General features: G+C 41.3%; 1 protein-coding gene across 2 annotated transcripts in view; it reads left to right on the top strand.

The window, feature by feature from the left end:
• The window catches only part of snx29 (sorting nexin 29), a 128,964-nt gene extending 118,106 nt beyond the window's left edge, over window positions 1-10,858 (top strand). For both annotated transcript variants that reach the window (XM_030097389.1, XM_030097388.1), the window contains 2 exons: window positions 2,257-2,396; window positions 8,974-10,858. In XM_030097389.1, the coding sequence (XP_029953249.1) occupies window positions 2,257-2,396; window positions 8,974-9,100 (267 nt within the window). In that variant the 3' untranslated portion in view covers window positions 9,101-10,858. The remainder of the gene's footprint in view (window positions 1-2,256; window positions 2,397-8,973) is intronic.
• The last annotated feature ends 4,555 nt before the right edge of the window (window positions 10,859-15,413 follow it).

Below are 15,413 nucleotides of genomic sequence, written 5' to 3' on the forward strand. Positions count from 1 at the left end.
TACTACAGTGAATCTTTCATCACTCCCGTATTTTAAAAGCTCCCCCGGGCCACTGAATCGTGCACCATCTGCCAACTTTTAGATTGAAAGAGGAAACAATGGCCAAAGTATTGTACAGTCAATTTGCTGATGTGCCTCTGAAGGAAATGTGCATTTTGTGGAAATTATTGTCAACATATTCATATTTCCTACACAGTATTGGATATAAAAGCTGATGTTTGCCATAAGTTCTGAGTAATGTTGCATTCAATGGTTTTAACTTGATATCATGCAGCAATCTGCTTGCAGTTCTCATTGCAGTATGGACCATTTGTTCCTTTAAGGGTCTCAGTTGTTTCTTAAATTACAATCTGTCTGTGTAACATCATTGGCTGTAACGCATTAACCGAGACATTGGAAATCAAAGCTCCATGGTTGTAATAGGCTGGTTGCTAGGCCAATACGTTTTATTCTTCCCATTAAGTCTGGTCTCGTTCAATGAATGGAAAACCAGTGAAGGATCAGTTGCGTGTTGCTGGATTAGTTTCCCTTCATCATCAGAGCTCACTGCAGAGAGTCGGATGTGAGCTTTAAAGGGATGGTGAAAATACTGAGGGAAAGGGCAGCTTTTCTGAAACACTGCTGCTGCGCATGCGCACCACAGCTATAGGGAACACTTCTTCTTCACGTGCATGAGCAGATGGAGTTGTGAGTAGTAGTAGGGCTTTAGAGGACTTAAGAGGAAGAAACAGTGATTACCCAGCAGTAATTTTGGTTCATTAATGAATGAATTTGAACCCATTTTAACTGAATAGCCTCTGTTTTTCTCTTTGTTGCTCATTCAACCTCAGTAGTACAAACACAGCATCCTTCATGTCCAAGAGGACCAAGCGTGTATTTTAAAAGTACAAACAAACAAACTCACATGGGTCCGGGGATTGTTGATTAAAATAGAAATGGTAGTTTTCAAAAAAAAAAAAAAAAAACAGAAAAAAAATTGGCCTCCCACAATGGCGGTGTGTTCCAGTCCTCATCACCACAGAGGGGAACACGGAGCAGTGCCCAGGCTTTGTTCTGAGTCCTGCCGGATGCTGATTAGCCATGCTACCAGTAGCCATGTGGCTCCATGCCTCTGCCTCCAGAGTCGCTCAGTAGAAACGGCTCCGGATGCTCAGATCACTGCACTTAATCGCTGTCGCAAACAAAATCAACCACAAATATTAGATTTGCTAATGCAAAAATAATGTGCGTGTGGCTTCGAGTGCGCATCGCTTCTGGGCCCATTGACTGCCCGCTGACTGGCAGGGCGACAGCTTGAAGTGCTGTCAGTTTGAAGTGCAAACAAACAGCATTTGGAGGAGTTGTAGAAAAACCTAGAGGGATACGTCAGAGGGGACACCTCAGGACTGCAATCCGGATTAAGTCTGAAACATTGAGCCCTATTTCAAGGGTCTTAAATCCTGTCCACGTACATTGATGCTCTTCTAACAATGGATTGTCTCATGTGCAAAGTCTAGCAGAGGGTTTAATAGCTTTGCGCTTTTTCTTCGTGTGCTAAACCGATAAAGGCCTCAGTTTACCTTTAAAGAGCTGTGCTCACACTCGGCCGCAGTGCAGGGATTTGTGGGGTTTTTTTCTGTTCTCTGTCAACCAAGGTGGTTCAAGATAGAATTGTTAAATTTTTCAGGGCTGGAAAGTCTCTGTAGGATGTCAGGACCTGAATAACTTCAGACTTGGTCGGCTCACCCCTCACTCCGTCGGTCCACTCAGTGACTCATTTGGTCAGAGGCTGAGAAAATCGACACTGGTGTTAAGAGTCTGAAACAAAACTGGAAACAAGGCCTTCAATAAGAAAAAAAAAAAAAAACCCACCAAAAAATGTTTCCGTAGATTGAGTACTTCACACTCTCTTCTTGGAAAACAATATATGCACTTTTGCTCATTTGCTCCTTAAGATTTTGTTGTCTCAGACTTGGTGGAGTTCACCATCAAATCAAGATTTTTTTCCTGAATGACCTCGGGTTTTCTCTATATTTCACTTATATTTACATTGTTTAGAGATTTTTTGATTTCAGAGTTTAGAATTTAGAGATACTAATCAGGTTAATATGATTGTTTTTGAACAGTGCGAGGAAATACAAATATCCATACAAATCCCAGCAACTCCTCAAAAAAGACCCGAACATTTTGTTTTTGCAGCTTTAACTTCAACATGTGCTCCTGGTTTCCTCTCCTCCCTTCTCTCTCGTCCCTCCGTTTGGCTGTCTCCGTCTGCAGGATGCCAAATTTGTGGAGGAGAGGAGGAAGCAGCTGCAGGGCTACCTTCGCATGGTGATGAACAAACTGATCCAGACGCTGCCTGAGTTCACAGCTCGACCCACCAAAGAGACGCTGCTGTCTCTGCTGCCTTTCTGTCAGTAAGTGAGCACACACACACACACACACACACACATGCATGAATGGACGGGCATTTTTAAACGGAAATGTAAGTATTTTGCAGGTATTACTCCAAAGTTCCTGCATTAGATGGTGGATTTTAACAGCTCCTTATCCTCAGTAAACTCAGCTTTTTGCCCGTAATCCCATTGATTGTTTAATCAAAGAGGAAAAAGCCGTGTGTCAGTTTAAGGTATTAGTTTTGTCTTCTCCCCATTTAATCAGGAGCATTTGGAGGAAGAATTAGCTGTCACGGCCGTTGTTGTGGCAGTAGTTGTTACAGGATACAAACAGCGAGGATTAATGTCACTGGAAATGCCAAATCCCTTGTAAACAAACTTCAACAGGTCCCTGCCTTTTACACTCACATCCACACAGATTTATACAGAGCCTCAGTGAGCCTCCTGCCAACCAGACAAGTTACAAAGTATCAGCACCCGGTTACAGTATCCATCACTTGTTTTGTCTGTAAGGGGTCATTTGTCCCTTTAATAGAGCCTGCAAATCAAAACTCTCAAATGAAATGTTACATTGTCCTAACATTGTATTGCTGTAGTGTATTTATGACACGTTTGCTGATTCACTCATTAAGTTAACCAGAAGTTACTGCAGGTAGTTAGAGGTAGAAACTTTATCCTCCGGAGAGAAAAAAGATTAATGAACTAACGCAACAAGAAGCACCAGTAACAAAAAAAAAAAAGAGAGAGATAAACTACAAGTCTGATTCTTATATGCTAATGTTTATGTAATGCTGTAAACAGTGTAACAGGAGTTCAGTGAAGCATTAGCAGTTTAAAAGCTATATTTATGTTCACCAAAGGTAACAACGTCTAGAATACCTCTGATTGATGCTTGTTTTTATTTGTTCTCTTCTGGTCTGCTCAATATAATTTTCAAGGCTTTGCATGTTTTAATAACATATGAAACGTATGACCTTTTTCCCCTCACCATTTTATAATGGGGCACTACACAGATGCACTGATGTTACATTATTCACAACACCAGAGAATGAAACGATCCTTCTTCTTAATATTCAGAGGTTTCAATCAGTCAGCATATGTCTCTTCGAAGCTGTATATGCATATTCCTCTTTAAAAAAAAGATAATTCTGTTAGCTGTTCTGCAGAGAGAACCACTGTTGCCTCCGTTTTGCTTTATCTCAGTGCCTCAGGCTCGGGGAGGTCAGTGGACACCCAGCGTTTCAGTCACATAATTCAAACTAACTCTGATTAGTTTGCTCATTAGGAGCAGCTAATTTCATCGGCGGCGAAAGCTGCCAGTTGAGTTCTGGCTCTGACTAAACAAGTGGAATGAGACGGGTTGAAACAGAGACTGTCGGATCAGTACGGGCTTCATTTGTGACACGACTCCCCGCGACGGTAGGTCTCTCGATATTTTCTTCGTAAATGCGCTTCAAGGATGAACGACTAAATGTATTTATTGATTGTAGGAGCTGTCAAGTAAGTGAATACCAAAGGGATTTACATAATTTTTCAACATTTAGTTACCGCGGTAACCATGGAAACAGATCAGCACATCAGCGTGAGATTGCAGTGATTTTCCCAGCAACATCAGACGGAGAAGAAAAGAAACTGAGCTGTTCCTTTGTCCTGCACTTTCTCCGCGGTTTCAACCTCCAATCTGATCGACAGCATTAGAGTCGTACGAAGTCTGGCGGTGACAGCCTGAGAAATGTTCATGATCAGTAGTACCTCTGTGAACCGGTGGGAGAAGATAAATCGGCTCATTCGCCGCATTCAGGTGCAGAATCACTCCGGTACAAAGACAGTCCGTGTCTTCAACGCCTAACATCTGCAATCGCTGAACTCTATGCCGAATCACATATGCTCTGTCATCAAAGAGAAGCTTCACAAGACGGCTTCAGTGTGTAAAAGAGAGGAAATGGAGATGGAAGTGGCATACATGAAGATTCTGGGAATTTCATTGGGAGTGAGCAGTATGGACAGGAATAAAACTAAGCCAAGGCACTGCTGAGGTCGCGCTTTTTACAGAGGAACTATGTAGTGGACAGATTTCTTTTGAAAGTCGTTTGTAATGTACAAATAAAAATTAGCACATTAATGTAGTGAAAGAGCTGCTCTTCTTCTTCACTGTCTAAATTGGATGTGTGGATGCATGAAGCTTTATAATTCACACTGTTGTTGATTGTCATGCAACATATTTTCCATTCGTTATTTCATGTGTCCAGATCTTATTGTCTTTTCATCTCTTCTTTATTCACTAATAAAGCATCTTTATTCAAGTGTTCATTTTAATTTTTTATTTTGCATGTTATTTTTTGCTCTTTGCTCTTTGCACTCAGAAAGTTGTAGATTCATATAAAAGTGTTAGGAAGTCATATAGGTCTTGCACACTGACATGCCTCCAGTTTCACTAATAAGGCTGTAATGGGTTTGACATTTAAATAATTAATTAATAAAAAAGAAAACCTTATTTCAAGATTCACCTCATCACCTGCACAAGTAAACCTTAAAAGAGCAGAGACACATTGAAGTCTCTGCAGGCGGACTAAGACTAAACTTGTATAAACCTCCAAAACACTCAGCGCTCATTATTTAGTCTTCCCCCGAGAGGCTTAATAATCACATCTCTTTTTCTCATATCTCCAACCTGAAATGGAAATCTCTCTATCGAACGAAATGACGTGAATTATTGGAGTGTCAGACCAGCAGAGTCCTAGTGGAACTTGATTAGATTAGTTCTGCTCTTCTTCCAAGGCACAGACGTTGTTATTCATAGTCGATAATGCATTTATGTGCATTGTCAGTGTCCAGCTGTTCTTATATGTGGACGTGAATTCATGAAATTCTTGACCTTTTCGCATAAACAGAACCGAACAGTTTTGCCTTTAATTGAAAGTGCAGGAACCGGAATACATCCTGTAAATGCTTTTAATTCACTTTTGAGTGTTATTTTGGCAGCTCCGCGCTCCAGAAGTTGGCTGTTGTGTTGTTAAGGTTGCTGGTGTGACTAAATTAAAAAAAAAAAAAAAAAGATTATTCAACAGCTCTTATGTGAAAGCACTGAGTTCCGAGTTGCTCCGAGACGCTTTCGTAATGACTTCACTGCCGTGTGCTTTTTCTGAACTCTGAGTGCACGGTTGGTATGATCAAACCTGTGGTGGGTCTTTAATGAAGGATGGAAGCTTGAACAGTCTGCTTATTAAAGAGGGGAGATAATATGCTAATTTTCATGGCGTTTCCATGTCCTGTAGAGTTTCATTTTATGGTTCACAATTAGAAAAGTCCCTTTTTGTCTCATCTCAGCCTTTTAAGCAGACCTTTATTGAACAAGCTGTCGTCTCTTCAGGTTCCTCCTTCCTTAAAAAACACTTATTTCTGGTAACAGTGCCAAGTCAGCCGGCCTGCTGTTCGTGCTCTGCTGGTTGTTTGAAATCAGCCTTTGTTGTTTTGTCTTGCTGGAGTCAGGAGAACATTACTCTTTAAATTAAAGACCTTTGTTTTCAGGAGCTGGTGTGACTTACCGAGAGTGAAATAAGAACTGAACGCAGTCTGAAACTAATCGATGAAGTAGTTCACCTCAATATATGAGATGTTGGACACATTTGATTTTAAACAAAGTTTCACTGAATCAAAAGACACATAAACATTCCAAACTGCAATGGCATTGATTGCGTGCCAATAGAAAATGGAATGGAGACATAGAGGGAGAAAAATGCTTATTGTTCCATTAGCTGAAAGCACTGGTGTCTAACTCATTTAGTGGACCAGAAAATAGTGCCTTTAATAACCTTTAAATTCAAATTTTAATGTTTGTTTTTGTTGTGGCACAGAGAATACATGATGAGAATGTCTTTACTTTTGCAACGCCAAATGACTAAACTAAATGGAGAAGGATGGAGGGAGAGAAAGTGGGCTGAAATTTCAGGAGAAATGCAGGTGAGGGCTGAACACTTTGAGATGTCCTCCTGAGGACACACAATGCTCAGAGGCCAGCCGGATCCGGAAACTCATTAACACGACTGCAGTGGCCTCAACACCAGATGGAAATCTGAGGTGGTAGCTTCACTAAAGCGAATTATTATGTAATTTTCAGTGGCAATACTCCTGCTGGGCTGCCAAAAGTACTTCCTTGAGTAATTCAAAAGCCATAAGACAGCTAATCCTCCGGTGGTTATGATTTGTCATCATTGGACTGATGAGGGTTGGCAGAAGAAGTGTTTCCACCGCTTTGATTCTGCGCGGCGTAACTTTGACAAAAGCGCTGACACCGGGGGTTCCTGTGATCTGTTACAGGAGGAGAGTTTAACTTTAGAGTGGATATCACTCTGTGTTCAGAAGGGGATCAAATAAATGCTCCCAGAGGAAACAGACAGGAACTGAATCTTACACGGAAAGTACACTGTAGTTTATGTTCTTGTTAGAATGTTTTAATTTCTATTTTTGATATATGAAGATATATAGGTGAGCTATTTATTTCTGCCAATTAGTGATGTGAAATAACCTTAAATGTTAAATACTGAGAAACACACTTAATGATTGCCTTTTTCTGCTTGGATGTGAAACAAAGCTGCAGTCTGTTCCATTGTGCAGAAAGAGTCTCTTTTTTTCCCATCGTCTGCTGACTTATCTCCCATCCTCATGACTAATGTTACTAAACCAGCCCATGTACTGAATAAGTAAAGCAGAGCAGCCAACGCAGCTATTAACTCGACACACACCACGTCTCATACCAAGTAGTAAACCCTGCTTGATGCTGTTCTTCCTAATGTTTTTGTTTTTAAAGGCATTGTTGGTAATAGCTTTTGAGATGTTTTGAGAATATAAAAATTCTTGGTACGTGCTTTAATTTGAAGTTTTGCTGTGAACTGTTTGACCTTTTATGGTTTTGAATGTTTCGTTTGCATAACATTCAGACTTAAGATTGAGTTTTAATAGTGGCGTTTACTTGACAATGTTTCGAAAACGCTGAATCGGAATCCATCAGACAGAGTTGGGAGCGGACCTATATCATGCGAACAATGGGAGTTTTCTTTCATTTTAACGTTCTTCTGTCTGACGACAGTTTGTCTGGGAGTTGAGGAGGTGGATGGATGATATCGAGTTAAAAGCAGCAAACATCGCAGTAAGATATATAAAATTCTTTCAGACTGTCTCCCTGTGTTTGCCCTGCGAGGCTGGAATTGGCTCCAGACCCTCCAACCTTGAATTGGATAAATATAAAAGATGGATGGACAGATGCATGGTATTAAATTAGAAAGTGGAGGCTGCATCAGAAAACCCTGTTTTTTACGATAAAAACTGGATAAGCTGACAGAACGAGATGGGTTTAATGAAACGTGGGGTTGAAGATGCAGCATGCCCATCACAGAGCAACTCGGAAAGATTTCAAGGGAAGTGGTTCGTATTTAAAAACACATAGGAGACAAAACAGCTCGACCTCAGGACGAGGCTCTCGCCTTTCAGAGCGTTTTACCTGAGACCATTCATCAGTGCCTTCTGTACTCCGTGATGGTTTTACTGGCGAGGCCACTTCGTGTTTGTGTGTGAGAGAGGAAACAGAGAGAGAAGGTCTATTATCCAGGCTGTAGTATTTACTACGCCCGACCTGCTGTTAGACAATCATTTTGATGTGTGCTTGTGTTTGTGTATCCGTTTACTCTAATTAGGTTCCTCCAAATTCAAATTATTAATATTCCAGCAGTGCCTGGAAATGTTATTATCCTGCACAAATCAATATCATGTCCAAATGGGGGACAATCGCGTGCTGAGAGCCAGAGAAGAATCTATAAGCCTAATTAATTTGCCACTTTTAGCTACTTTTCCCAGTTTGATATGAATAAATGAGACAGCTTGCAGTTTCAACTCTGCACGCTGCCCTCAATTCTAACACGATTTTTGCTGATCTAACTCCCCATTGCATCACTGTTTGGCCAGCTCCGGTCAAATTCACACAGTGTGACTGCTTGTGATTGAACCTGGCTGCTGAAGAGGAGACGAGGGAATAAATGGCACTGGAGCCCATTGCTAAATGTACTTTTTTTTCTTCTTTTTTTGCCGAGGGAAAAGGAATAATGTACGTCGTATTAATAAAGTTGACGAGGCACTCAGATTGAATCGTCAAACATGTTTAAAAAATGTTTCCAGTGAAAACGTGAAAAGTCTCAGTGGGTCTGAGCGCCGTTGTCATGTAAACAGATGCCCGAAATGCAACAAAAGTTTTCCATTTTCTCTTCAACGAGGCTTAAGCTCAGGTCTTAAGCCGCAGAAAGAAACTTGATGGATGTAGAAACAGTAACTAGCAGCAAGCAGACAGTCATTTAAAGACGTTTCCATTTTGCCACGTCTAATTAGCTGTGGATGCCGGATGTGTGGTTCAGCTTATTTGGCTCATGAAGTCTTCATTTGCTGTTTTGACTAATGTGTAGTTTACCGAGGAAGAACGTCCCGTGGCAGACAGGAAACGATTAGGCCGCCAGATGCAGCGTCAGTGCCGTGTTTGAATCACAAGCTCAGTAATACGTTTCAGCAGATGTTCGTTTAAAGTCTGCAACTCTGTCTTTCTCCTCTCGTCCAGAGACACACCCCAAGCCAACGACAGCGGAGCCAAGACCCCTCGGTCCAAGACTTCATCCCGCTTCCCCAGGCTGGGCCGCAGCCGCACCCAGGAGGCCAGACCCGAGCCGCAGAGCGGAGACCTCTGAAGTGGGAATCGGTGCACAGCCCGAGGACCTCCTCGTCCAGGCGCCTCTCGGCGTTCGGAAGCGTCTCATCGAAACCTCTAAATGGTTCCAGACAAACGAAGAAAAAAAGACAAAGCGTCGTCCGAGAAACGGAGATGGATGCGGTTTGCGCCGCGGGTCTCTCGGGGAGAGAATATGTAAATGTTTCCGTGCTGCCTGGCTGAGTAGACGGTGAACGAGTCACTCGAGGCTGCCTATCGGTGGACCCAATCACACAGCACCTCTTACCTCACTGAGAGATCAGAGTACTCTCTGGAAACTGCACACGGACTACCCTGAACTGCTCTCCAACACGCTGAGAGGATGGGGGCATTTCTTCCCTTTTTTTTTTTCTTTTTTTTTTTTTACACTCTTGAGATTTGTAGTGAAAGTGTATCATGGTCACAGTGCCTACAGTGTTTTGTAGCTGGGATGTGTGCAGAGAAGTGACGAGGTGGTAGATTTGAAGACTTGTTTCATTTTGGGGTTTTTTTCCAGCTCATACGTCAGCATCATGGTGCCATTAACTCTTTGAACGACAACAGTGATTCACAATCAGTGACGTGGACCACCAAGCAACGGGCATTCTCCATCCTGTTCCTGCTATGTTATACTATAGTGTTTTTTTTTTTACAATAATCTGATGAGGATGAATCATATCTTAATGCCACCAGAGATACAGTGATGATCAAAAATACATTTAAAATATCATATACAAGTAAAATAATGACAAAGTAGGGACTGTGCAAAAGTTACTGGGCAGAGGAGGTGGTGGAATCTTCTATTTTGCCTTCTCCTGGGTGGTTATTAATATCTTTCTTTTGACCTTTTCCCCGGACTTTCTCATCAGCAATGTCTCTGAATAAAATATAGCCCAACATCACATCTCATCCCAACATTAATAACACTTTTCACAGGTCTGAAATTAAAATTTTTCACGTTTGGGCCAAACGACGGAAACATGACGGCTGCTTCCCAGAGGTGCACCGAACATTCACAGAGATGAAAACTGCCCAATGCCTTGCTCATCGCCTGCCGGTAGGAGAACCACAACCTCTGAAAGGGGCCTTCTTTAAGACTGGACTGTAACAGGACAAAATGAAATTATGAATTTGACTTCAACAATTCTGACAGCTAGTGTTACTGATGGCAGCATGGTTTATGTCAGTAATATAGCTCCCTTGGTTGTTTCATATTCAGTCGTATTTATGTTATTCCTATTTGAACATAGTTAGAAACAACGTAAATTGGAAAATAGTTACATAATTGTTCTCTTCAATCAGTGAAAAAGGTTCACTTTTTGGTTTATGAACATCATTTGACACGATAAAATTGAATTTCTTTTTTAATTTAAAACTTTTCTCTCAGCTTGACAGTGAGGAATCAAGGAAAGCTATGAAGTGAGTCGTTTGATGTATTTTAACCCTCTCAATAAAAACCACCCTTTGATAATTAAGAGACAAATGGAACATTTTCCTCTGCCTGGTCATTTCTGGACAGTCCCTGTTGGAGAAATGTTGTATAGAAGCCTAAATTCTTAAAAGAAAATGTCTCTCCACATATCCAGTTCTTATCAATTTCATGTTTTAATGTATATGCTGAATTATTGTTGACTGCTTTTATGAAGAGATCCCATCTGCTGCACTGCACAGCTCACTCTGATTGTTTAGCTGACGTGTCAAAGCCAGATTTAACGCAATGTTATGTCGCCAATGAATGTTTTGAAAAAAAAAAAACAAAAACGACTGGACACTTGAAAGAAAAGCCGCCTGTGGGAGTGTGAGAGAAGGGCTGCCGAGCATCAAGTGTGTGTAAAACGGGAGGCTCATTCATATGCATGGGTTCGCCCGAGAGTCGTGGCAGGCTGCGCTCAAACGAGGGGCCATTGCGTTCGGACGGCTCGTGGAAGCTTGAATCGAAGAGCGGGCTCACGGTGTGCGCCGTTTGCTGACGGGAGGTGAACAAACAAGGCTTGTGGGTTTTAATTCAGTTTCTGGTGTTGTTCCTGCGCAGAAATGACCCTCGCAAGCAATCCAGCGTTGTCAGGAAGCTCTCACGTGGGTGCCATCAAAATAAAGGTTTCTATCGGACTTCTCTGAGGCCTTTTACACCAAGATTGTATCTGGATAAATTTCTGGTGGTATTTGGTCTCTATTTATTAGAAAAGCCCACCTTAGAAAGCAAATCTCAGCACATTACGGCCATCGACGCCTCGCATTTTCCAGTGAAGTTCATTTCTCAGCACAGATGTCCAAACTGCACATGTGCCGTTCAGTAGGAAGTCGTCCTTTCCAGCAGCCACAACAGGCTTCATGTGACGTCTTTGATATGCAAACTGAGTGGAAACTCTGAAGGCGACTTTCATGACAGAGGGTTTTTTTTTTTTGGTTACATGCAGGAAACTTTGAATGTGTGGGTTTAATGGCATCTCTTAGCAAACTATTCAAAGAGAATATGGAGAGCCAGCATGTGTAGGGTTTACAGTCACAACAACAATAATACTCAATTGAACTAGCATTTGCATCGGAAATCTTGAAAAATATAATTATAGAAATTATAGACCTTTAATTATAACTCTATTGAAGCAATTCAAAAAAACAATTATGAAGTGACTTGGATGGTTAAAAAAAAGAGAAAAAGGGTTTGTGAGACATGCAAATAGAAAAATGCCTTCAAATTAATCTAAACAAAAGACATGGTTTAGGATTCATTATCCAATAACAATAGGTTGGATTCTTCTCGTTCAAAATAAAGAGCTCATTTCTGTGTGAATTGAAAGTTTTGATTGTGGTGCTGAAGGTTTTTTTCTATATATGTTAACATGAGTTCTTATAAAAATGCACAATGATAAGGTAAATTCATGGTGATTTCTCTCACAAAGTAGCATAAACTGACCAAAACCAAACAGATTTCACCATTTCCAGCAAGATAAAATCTCAAAAATTGACTTTACTCCCTTTGAAACATTGCATATACAGTGTACTACTGTCTTACATAAAGTACATTAAATATGACATAAAAGACTTATTCTGTTGCAGTAGTCTGTTCCTTATCAGACACAGTTGAAAGTCTTTTTTTTGGGGGGTGCATAAAAAAACAAAAATGACTGAACGGCTTCCTGATGTGTGAAGGTTTGAGCAGTGGACGTGTTGACGGGAAGCTTCACCCGACATCTTCAAGCCTTCAACTCTGTAACTACTGCTTTATTTTCTAGCAGAGCATCTCAGGTAGTCGACAAAGAGCTGAACGCCAGTTCTCTCAGTATATGTATTATTATAATAACATCCCACAATCCTGCGCTCTCTGTGTGAATGGACTTGCAGGTTGGTAAACCGCAGAATGAAGTCAGACTTGTCGATTGAGATGCAGCCAAATCGTAGTTTCCTTGTCTGTTCTCGTCCATTTTTCTGTCCTTGCCTTAGTACGCAGTCAGGCCTTATCTGTCAGTGTCACGGCAAAGAGAGAGTCAACAATAAAGTGCAATGTGTAGAGCGCACACACAACCGATGCGTCTGTGTTGCTGTTTTCTCTGTTAACTTCGTTGGAGGCTAAAGGTCACCGCTCCAGCGAGCTGCGCGTTTGTGAATGATCTCAGAAACACGTGAAAGATGAACACATCAGCACTACGTACGTAAGGCTGGAATAAATTATTATACAACCCAGGCTGCTTTGCTAAGTCGTCCCGGAGCTTTTATCCAAACCACACCGCCGTTTGGGGGGGGAGACGGTCCTGGGCTCTCTGTGCAACTCGCTGGAGGGAAGGAAGGAAATGGCAAGGGTGCACAAACCGCTCGTTGTCCACTGACCAGAAAATTGGTTACAAGCCTGTTTAGGATGTGGATGGCTGCTTTTAGCAATGTTAGACATCTCACACACACACACACACACACACACACACACACACACACACACAGACAGCAGCAAGGCAAGAACATCTCCCACTATCTTACTTTGTTTTAATGGAGCAGCTCAGCTTCATTCATCAGTGCATCAGATACAGTCCCATGTTTTGCTCAAATCATTTTTGAAAAATTAAAGTCTTTTTTTACCCGTTAATTATTTGTATAGAACAGCTCACAGCGACAATGCAGAAACAGGTTATTGAGTAACTTTAAAATTAGGAGCTAAAACATTGAAACACTGCAGCTGCAGGTCATCTTCTAGTTTTCACAGGCAGAGTGAAAATGTCTTCACAGAGTATCATCTTAGTGAGGCTGGAGTCGTCATGGCAAGGCAACCCAGAATGTCATTTGTTATACAAAACTTGCGGGTCAGTGTGTGTATAGGCCCTGTTCCACCAGGTCTGCAGCTGACAGGATCAGAAGAAGATCCGACATTTCTGCATCCAGTTCAGGTGCATCAAAACCATTTTAATGATACTTCCTGGTGCAAAATGCAAGTGTCTGTCTTACACACACACACACACTGTGTCTTGTGCTTTTGCAGCTGTACTCTACATGTGCCTTTCCTTTTTTCAGTTGAGAAGAGTACAAGTAAGTATTGTTAAAACATATTGCACTTTTTTAGTCAACCTTAAAAAACAAAACAAATCTAGTTAAGTGCAAATTTGCACAATATAAAGATTTTTCTTCTCCCGACTTCTGACTGATTTGATGGGAAACTTTGTGCTCTCTTTTCTTTTTCACATGATCGCCGAGGCTTCTCTAATTAAGCCTAATGGATTAATTTAGACACAGCTGGGCCCAGATTAAATTACAGAGGGATCTCAGGAGATGAGGATGAAAACAGGAAGCACCAGCGCTCAATGTGAGTCCTTGAAAACTTGTTCTTACAGCTTCCTTTTTATGAAATTTGTTAAAACTGATTCATGAAGTGTATTTTATCTGAATATAGACCTGAAAATCTGACACAAACAGAAACCCTGAATGCACCACAGACTGATTGAGTTGGAAGAGGCTGAGCTTAATTTACTATATGAGACACACCTGAGAGGCGGAGCAGCTCCTCAGGTAGAGACTCACTGAACTCTGTGCTTCAAAATAAACCTTTTCTAATTCATGGTTTTGTCAACTTTTAATTCGAGCCTGCACGCTCTTCTTCAGGAGAGAGAAAAACCAGAGAAAGGGATCTGCTTGAGTTCGAAGACGGATCTTCCAGGTCCAGGTGAGTCAAATCTCCCTAAACAAGCAGCAGAGTGTTGACGTCCGCCTCCAGTGTTGGAACGGCGGCAGGGAAAGGCTGCACACGACGACAAATCAGAGATACATGTCCACACATTTTTTACTTCTGTTGGCAAAACTGAACTCTGGTGAAAAGTCGTCACATTAATTTCTGTTTAATACATGATACTTCATGTTCTGACTTATATTCAAATGGAACTGTATGAATGAGCCATTGAAGACATGCAAGGGCTTCAGCCTCTTTATTGCTCACAGCTGACTGTGACTGACTGACTAAATCATGCTTAAAGCTGTATTATATTTCAAAGTCAATAAAAAAACATACTTAAAAAAAAATATTTCAATGGCCAGTTTAACAATTCAGCATATTTTATGTAACTTACAACAGAAATGTCGTCATTCTAACCCAGACCAGTTAAACTGAAGGAAAACCGGTCACGCTTTGAGTTCTATATCCACACCTCCTTTCCGCTGAATATAAATGATCTGTAATATGGTGTGTAAGTCTTACGTCGAGCCTGTATTTAAGACATGATCCACCACTGAGTGTAAGAATACCCGAGCCATAATCTCTGTCCTGTCTTCCCTTTGTCCCTTTGAAGACGTGGCGTTTCCATCCCAGCTCATTCTGCTTCACTGGATGACGTCTGAGGCGTCCTATAGATGGCAGGGTCCTCAAGGAGGAGCTTCCTGAAGGAAGCTAGGATTAATATCAACATGTGAAGGGCGGCGGCAGCAGATGCTCGGAGAATAAAGTCGGTATCTAAACAGCTTTTTTAGGGTGTTTTCACACTTCTTCCTGTTCAGGTATTACGGTCATGAATAGTTACTCTGCTTTAGGCTTCCTGATGCACCTATAGTTTGATTTCGCGTTGGTTTTGGAGTGGCTCACTCAAAGAGCTGTTGGCAGACATTTACATGCTAATGTTTCAAGTGAAAATGATTTTTTGCTTTTTCGTTTCAGAACAGTCTTGCGAGTGCACAGCGATATTTAGAAAATGATACCTGTTCAGTCAAACAGCAGGAACACTGAAAGTGATTCAGTTTTCATGTTCGACCAGTAGCAGGAGCTGTTTTTTTTGGGTTTTTTTTAGTTTAAAGAACAATTCACTATAAACATGGACAATTTTTTTCTCAACTTTTTTCTGTAGTTC

Source organism: Salarias fasciatus, chromosome 8 (genome assembly GCF_902148845.1).
Source record: "Salarias fasciatus chromosome 8, fSalaFa1.1, whole genome shotgun sequence".
NCBI classification, from domain to species: Eukaryota; Metazoa; Chordata; class Actinopteri; order Blenniiformes; family Blenniidae; genus Salarias; species Salarias fasciatus.